An 8,208-nucleotide genomic window follows, 5' to 3' on the forward strand; every position below is an offset into this window, starting at 1 on the left:
AACTGAAAAAATCATGTATATTGATGAAGAAGATATCAAAATCAATCCAAATGATGGATGGTCTATCAAAACTAGATACCTCAAATCAAGAGGATATCCAAGCCTACATGGAAAATCTAGGCCTCACCTAGAAATTCTTCTAACTGTTACCGAATCGGTAACATTTACTCACCATCACCAGAATAATAATCCTGAAAGTTTTATAAACTTAAGTAAATGTCACATTAATAAAATCTTGTTACCAAGAGAATGAGGTCTTAATCCAAATGGTGAAAAGGCAATAAGAATTGCAGAAGGAAAGTATATTTACTTTAATTACTGGGACTATGTCCAAGCTTTTACTCAAGCTTTTTATTATCAAAATCCCAAGAATAAGCATTCTTGGTTTTTCTCTATTAATCCAGAGATGATTAATAGACCTATACCAAATTGGTTTTATGAATGGTGGACTAAATTTGGTTCGTCTTTGGAAATACTACCCAAAGAATTACTTGATTTATACAATCCCTGGTGTGACAATAGCCCACTTATTGCAAATATTTTATCTGATAATTTAATCACCGGACAATGTCCATTTTGGTTCTTTACCAAATTTCACATTCCATGGATATGGAGATGGTCAATCACCATATCTCAAGATAAATTCAACATACCCATTTTAGAAAGAAATTTCTTCTATAAATGGTGGAACAAAATGAGTTCCGAAGAAGTCTAGAAAATAGGAAATTTAATTCAAACAGCTATAGCTGAAGACCTAAGTAATAAGGTCAAAGAGAAAAGCTCCCAACAAATGTCTATGGGAAATCTGAAGAACTTCTTCTAGAGAAAATATCCAAATGAATCAAAAGATGAAATCATGGTTAGAACTTTGGACCATATGAAAAACCAATTCTTCTCCACTTTTCCAGCAAAAGCATCAAAAGATGAGGATTCATCTATGGAGACCAGCTCTTCCATGGGATCAGTTGATTCCCACAACTTTGACTATTTGGCAGGAGAAGCCCAAGCAGAGGACCCAACTGCAGAGGATTTCTGGGACGCAATGATTCAATCCATGGCCCAGAAAGCAAAAGAGAAAGCAAAAAATAAGAATCAATAATCAAAGGCAGAAGATAAGAAAGAATCCTATCTTGTTTGCCATTTCAAAGCAATAATGAAAAAGAATCAATAAACAAAAGCAAAAGACAAGGCTAATGGAATAAGAATCTTGTCAAAAGCAAAAGATAAGAAATAATCTTATATTCTTATCTTAAGGGAATAAGAATCTCCTGTCATTAGGCATAAATGTATGAAATTAATTTTCTTTTGTAAAAGTTTTTTGTGAATGTTTAGTAGTTCACCTACTATTGTAGGTAGATGTTACTGGATTAAATAGTAAGCTTGTGCTTCCCTATATAAGGGGATTTAAGTTTCTTTTGTAATTAAGTTTTTGAAGACAAGTTGGAAAGAAAATTCTCTATACTTCTCTACCATTTCTTCACTTTCTTATACATATATCGATCCAGCTTCTACTATATATTAATTTATGATATATATATATATATATATATATATATATATATATATATATATATATATATATATATATATATATATATATATATATATATATATATATATATATATATATATATATATATATATATATATATATATATATATATATATATATATATATATATATATATATATATATATATTCTATCATTAAAAGCTTTGAATCATTTGAATTATGAAGGGATATTTGACATGTTTCTAGCAATAGTGATGGATGAAAGACAACCAATAGAAATATAGAATAGCAACACTAGAAGAGGCCCACATATTCATTATTGAAAAGTATAATTTCACATTAATTGTTAGAGAATTTCTTAATGTATCATTAATACTTTTTAGCCACCACGCGAAATCATTTAAATATCTTCAGTTTTTGAAGATGCATCTCTGCACGCATCTATTTCTGAATAAATGTTGAAATATTCTGGAGATAAATCTCCAGAACAATTTTAAACACTTAACACATTCCACTCAAATGCCATTTACATTTAAATGGTACTGGAGATGCATCTCCGTGATTATTTCGGAGATACATCTCCGAAATGTACATGTATTTCATGCTATAAATTGTTTACATGTGTTCAGATGAAGTATAACGTACGATCGAAAATAAATAAATAGACGTACATAATTCTAGATGGACCAAAAATGGCATACAAAAATAAAATAGCAATATATATCGAAAATGTCGTATAACCGAGATCGATAATGTAGTAAGACAGTCAAAATAAAGTACAAACCATAATTCTACAACAAAATAATAACAGACTACTACTGTGTGTGTCTGACAAACTCTCTTCTACCTCCTCTGCCTCTTCGACCATCAATCCCCCCTATCCTCCAACGATGTCTCTGATACAACAATGTCCCATGTGCCTCTGTCATGATGGTATCTAGGACCCGCCTGACATCAGACCCCTCAGGGAAGATACCCTCGTCAATGTCTGCCCGCACAATTTCTATTATGCGACGACACCTAGACAAGACATCATTAGTATGATTTAGCTAAGCCTGCTCCTCCTCTAGTATCTCCTGATGAGATGGTCTCGGCGGATCTTCTAGAGTAACATGCACCATATACGAATGTGACATCCTTAAGAACCATCTGATGTACCTGTCTACAAAGCTCCAGTCGCTCTCAGTTATGGTACGTGCCTCATCCGATACCATATGACTCTCGTAATCATGAAACATCTCCTCTATCTGCCTACGTGTCAAGGCAGGAGGAGGAAAGACAGTAGAGTGTCTGGGAATGATCTGAACATAGCCAAATTGCCGCATGACACACTCGAACAGATGAGGAGCAGCGAGACACGATCCGCAGGCCAACCATCTAGAGTATAACACTATCTCGTCAAATGGCTGTGTTTGACGGTGATCAACATAGTTGTTGAAGTATATGTCCTCAACAATCAAACGATCAAGATAGACTCTGAAAGGCTCGATCGTCTGGTTCCTTCTGAGCGAGATAAAAGCAGTTGCACGCGGCATATCCTCAATATACTCAGGCACACTCGCCCAGTCAGAGATGCGCGGGAAGTGCTGGAGGATCCAAGCCTGAAATAAAAAAGTCTGGAACACACGAATCATCGGTAATGGCTTTGCAAATATGAAATGAAAATAAAAAAAACAATAAAAGACCAATAATTATTACCGTCAGTAGTGTCACGCTGCCAGTGACCTGCTTCGTCTTCCACATACAACCCTCTCTCAACTTCAAATACAAGTAGACCAAGCAAACCTCTCCTTAGTTGTACTCATGGATCTGCTCGAGATCCACAAAGTACTGTAGGTAGACGACGTCAGTATAAGTGACACTCTTGTCCACAAAAATAGCAGTCCCAACCAAAAAAAAGAAGGTATGCTCTCAATACATGTGATTTGTAGATTGGCACCTGCTCATGATCACCATCAGTCTGCTCTGCTCTCTGGATCTCAACCACATAAATCTTCCTCAGGAACTCAAATCTAGCATGAGCACCCTTGGTTTTATCCACCTCCTCCATGTCTTCTCTAGATCAGCCTCCAGATGCTCTACCATCATCTCTATTGCCTCGTCTTTGGTAATCCTCCCATGACCGAAGAGTCTCCCCCTGATTGGAAGATGTAACAAACACGAGACATCGTCCAGTGTGATAGACATCTCACCATACGGAAGATGAAACGACGAGGTCTCAGAGTGCCATCTCTCCACGAAATCATAACTGAAACTAATCCGCCTCCTGCCGAGGCAAGGCAACAATCTTCCTCCCGTGATTAACAAACTTATGGGGATCATAGCAGAAACAAGTAACACCAACAATTGATCATACAACTTCATAAGAGTTTGAAAAGAGGATATTGACAAAGATATCAACTCCTGAGGATATATTTATAGCACTAACAAACTCCAAACATTTCAAAAACATAAATAAAAATATGTTTAATGTGAGTCCATGAATACCACTCGCGTTAAACAATGTTGCTTACGGAGTTGGAAAGACTTCCCAGTTCTTTGCAGCTCCCCCCTAAACTAAGACTTGTTAAGTGCTTCAATTTCCAATTAAACTAAACAAAATGTTGCAGAGGAGATTGAGGCATTACAAACTGATACACATGATGCATGCATCACTTGAAATGACATCACTCCATCAAACAAACAATGAATAATTATAGTATAAATAAAAGAAATGACATAAAGACTACAATTGCTGCATATTGCAAAGCTTCTCCTCAAATTGCAAACCAGCTATACAGGCATAGCAGAAACAAGTAACACCAACAATTGATCATACAACTTCATAAGAGTTTGAAAAGAGGATATTGACAAAGGTATCAACTCCTGAGGATATATTTATAGCACTAACAAACTCCAAACATTTCGAAACTTCCTCTTTGATGGATGTATATGTTCTCTCTCCATAGGCCTTTTTGCATCTTTGATGACCATAAAACAAGACAGAAGAATATTATCTGTCCATGATATTGGAAGCTATTTACTATTGAAAATCCAGAAAAAAAAGAAAAAAAATAGAAACAGTTATTTTAAGAGGATATATGGTACCTTTCTAAATGAAATCCCTTAAGATTATGTTTGGGATGTGAGCAATTCTGGACCAAGTTGCACTCGTTTGTGTGGCGCATTCTTTAACTAAGAGGGGACAAGCAATGATTTCTAGGGTCTGTAATTTGGTAAGATGAGACATTCCTTCAGGTGCCGATGCTAAACATGTGAGATACCTTATGATCACATGTTGAAGCGATGAGAGGCTACAAATCCAATCAGGGAATGTCTTTAGGTCATCACAATGTTGTAAGGTGATTTTTTGTAGAGAAGGAAGACAGTTGAAGCCGTCACTAAACCAAATAGCAGTGTCATGAAATTGTTTACTTGAAAAACATTCAATTTGAAGATGTTGGAGAGAAGTAAGATTTTGCATCCAATTCTCTGGGATGTTACCGACATCAATTAGTTCTCCACCGATACACAAAGATTTGAGCTTGGAAAGAGGAGGCAATGAGAGGCTCTGATTGTCTAATGTTGTATAGAGTGCATTCATATTACTACAGTTTAACTCCAAAATCTTGTCAAGTTTTGGAAAAGCAGGCATGCAAGTCAGCATTGGACATCCTGTGATTGATAAATGAGAAAGAAGAGGAAAGGGATGGAAGGATAGATCACGTGACTGTGAAGAGTAAAAAACACCTCCTATACACCATCCCATAAAGCTTGAGCAATCCTCCAACCTGAGGCTCTCTAAAGATGGGAAGAATTTTTCAGGAAAAATAGGCTTTTCATAGTGTATGTAAGTCAGACATCTAAGGGAACTTATATGAAGTGACTTAAGGAATGGGAGACGTTCCAATGAGGGGAGAAACCGCAAAGTTCCACAAGAAGTGATAGAGATTTCAACAATATTTGTTAGTGAAGAAAGCCAGTTTGAATTATGAATACCGCTCGCGTTAAACTCATTGATAGCGATTTCACTTATTCGCAATTTCAATGATTTTAGGAAAACAAGATTGCTTATGGATTTGAAAATATCTATTGAAGCCCTGCAATCATATAAGTTAAGGCATCTTAAATGCTTTAATTTTCCAATTGAACCAGATAGCTTGGTTAAAGAAGAATCTGACAGTTTCAAGACGCGCAAGTATTTGAAATTTGAAATAACCGACAATTCCTCCCCATCCAATCCTGTCCAATAGGGAGACGAGGACAATAAAACCAAAGTTCTGAGCCTGCTAGCATCCAATGAGCTCAACAAATCAATGTCATTATGTTGCAAGGATACATGCATGGGTCTGCTAACTAGTTCTTTTGCCTCGCCATCCAAGGAACAACAATCTTTGCCAGCTACTTGCATTGCAAGGTCATGCATTAAATCATGCATTTTGAAACTATATATATCCCCATCTCCATCCATTTTTGCATCTTGGAAAAATGATTTTGTCAAGAAAACCTTCACGAATTGGTTACCAAAATCTTCCATGACCTTAATTTCAGGTGAAAAATTGAGATAACCTTGTGCAATGCACAGTTGAATCAACTCATCCTTCTCTATTTCCCAGTCCTTAGGATATATAGAGCAATATGCAAAACATTGTCTCTGTTGAGGCGACAAGCTTCGATAACTCAGTTTTAGAACAGGCATGATGCTATTTTCGTCCTCGCATAATCTCCAAAAGTCACCTTGCAAGACATTGTTCCATTCACTCTCTTTACTTTTACTTTGTAATAGGCCTCCTAGTGTTCTAATAGCTAATGGAACTCCACTGCATTTTTCTGCTATCTTCTTACCAATTGATTCAAGAGTTTGGTTCACTCTTTCGACCTCATTCCCATATGTAATGATGTTCTTTAACAAACCCCATGATTCTTCCGAAGTCAAGCCATTTAAAACATAAGGGTCACATACACCCATTGTCTGAGCCACAGTTTTACTACGAGTCGTCACTAGAATCTTACTATCTTCAGCACCACACATCAAGTAAGTTCTCAATTCAATCCATTTATGATGACTCTCGTTCCAAATGTCATCTAGGACTAACAAGTACTTTCTTCCAGATAAATTTTGGCGGAGGTTACTTTGCAAGTTGTCTAATGATAAGTTTTCATCGACTTTTCCATTCGATAATGACTCCAATATGTTCTTCAAAATAGTTTTGACATCAAAGTTTTCAGAGACACATACCCACATCTTCTTTTCAAATAAACTTTGCACTTCTTCATCATTATATATCAACTGAGAAAGAGCTGTCTTTCCTAAACCACCAATACCAACAATAGCAATCAAGGATACATTGTGGTTTCTATGTGGTTGTCTCAACAAATTTATAATCTCTTTTTTGTTATTTTCTCTACCAATGATATCTGATTCTAATACAAAAGAGCTAGTTTCTCTCCTGACTTCTTTAGTTTGCCTAACCACCACAACATTTTGGCTCAAATTCAACTTAGTCATTTCATCCACTACATCATTAAAACTCTTTCGTATTTTTTCAATTCCGTGAGCCATTTTACGGCGAAAAACAATTCTGTTTGGAGATAAGGAATGCAATACCTGCGACACTTTGTTCTTTTCCTGTACTTCCATTTTGTGTCTCATATCTTCAATAACAAATTCATCTAGCAAGTCATCAGCAGGATGAAGCACATCATTGAGTCTTCTAATCCAGTTTTGTACAGCATGGTTTTGTTCTTGCTTCTCCTCAGCATCAAGAAGCACAGCTTTGATGGATTCAACTGTCTCCCGAAGCCTATCCACCTCATGCTTAACACCATATATCTGTCGAAATTCACGATAGGCCTCAGAGGCCAAGCTGTCAAAAGAAACAACAATTCAGTACACTAACTAAATGTTTAAATTGAGATTCTTCTTCTAAAAAGGTATTAAATAATATTAAAAAACAACTTTAATGAAAGGAGTATAGGAAGGGATGAAGATTTGTTCACCTTTTGATGATGCTTTGAGTAAGGCCATATGAAATTCGCTCAGCCATCCTTCAAAACAAGCAGATTGATCAAGAGGAAGATTGGAATGTTGAGGAGTTTGAGAGTCAGAAAGGGTGTAGGAAAAGACTTGGTCTATATATACAAAGGGAAGGGACAAAAAAATGAGTCATCAAATGAAAAATAATCAAGTTTATGCTGCTAGGGGGACCAACCCAACATTACACACATAACAATTAATGTGAAATTATACTTTTCAATAATGAGTATGTGGGCCTCTTCTAGTGTTGCTATTCTATATTTCTATTTGTTCGATGTGGTTCTTTGACCAGCTCAATGCTCTCTGCTGTTAGTACTCAATTTCAGATTGCATATATTTTTACCTTGAATGTGTGTGCTGTCTTGGAGAATCCTGTGATTATCTCTCCTTTATTATAAAAGATTCTCTATTTTTATTGTTTTTATTTCCATAAATTTCCAAGGATTGTTAATTGTATTCTGTCTATTTAAACGAGCATTTGGCTGAAAAATAAACATAACAACATTCATCCTATTTGTTTCTATAGATTACATGATTTAAAAAATCTTGGCATCAAGTTACCATTATTATTCATATTAATAGATTTATGAAGTGACACAACTTGAAGCATCTATTTGTATGATATCACTCTAACAAACAAACAAAAATCGAAATGAAACTACTTTTACAGAGAGAGTAT

The 8,208-nt window shown here is 35.7% G+C and overlaps 2 protein-coding genes across 3 annotated transcripts; both read right to left on the reverse strand.

Annotated features, from left to right (window-relative positions):
* Positions 1-2,211: 2,211 nt before the first annotated feature.
* On the reverse strand, positions 2,212-3,742 carry LOC127076587 (uncharacterized). Its single transcript, XM_051018272.1, has 2 exons — positions 3,212-3,742; positions 2,212-3,129 (listed from the first exon to the last, which is right to left on the reverse strand). The coding sequence occupies exons 1-2, from the start codon at positions 3,254-3,256 to the stop codon at positions 2,563-2,565; spliced, it is 612 nt and encodes a 203-aa protein (XP_050874229.1). The 5' UTR covers positions 3,257-3,742; the 3' UTR covers positions 2,212-2,562.
* A 512-nt stretch (positions 3,743-4,254) lies between these two features.
* On the reverse strand, positions 4,255-7,924 carry LOC127076581 (putative disease resistance protein RGA3). Of its 2 annotated transcripts, none has more exons than XM_051018266.1 (3): positions 7,493-7,924; positions 4,601-7,359; positions 4,255-4,509 (listed from the first exon to the last, which is right to left on the reverse strand). In XM_051018266.1, the coding sequence occupies exons 1-2, from the start codon at positions 7,537-7,539 to the stop codon at positions 4,605-4,607; spliced, it is 2,802 nt and encodes a 933-aa protein (XP_050874223.1). In that variant the 5' UTR covers positions 7,540-7,924; the 3' UTR covers positions 4,255-4,509; positions 4,601-4,604. The 2 variants fall into 2 exon arrangements, with proteins under 2 accessions (XP_050874223.1, XP_050874224.1); XM_051018267.1 differs by having other exon boundaries at positions 4,255-4,473; positions 7,493-7,923.
* Between the last annotated feature and the right edge of the window lie 284 nt (positions 7,925-8,208).

The sequence above is a fragment of the Lathyrus oleraceus genome, chromosome 4 (genome assembly GCF_024323335.1).
Source record: "Lathyrus oleraceus cultivar Zhongwan6 chromosome 4, CAAS_Psat_ZW6_1.0, whole genome shotgun sequence".
NCBI lineage: Eukaryota > Viridiplantae > Streptophyta > Magnoliopsida > Fabales > Fabaceae > Lathyrus > Lathyrus oleraceus.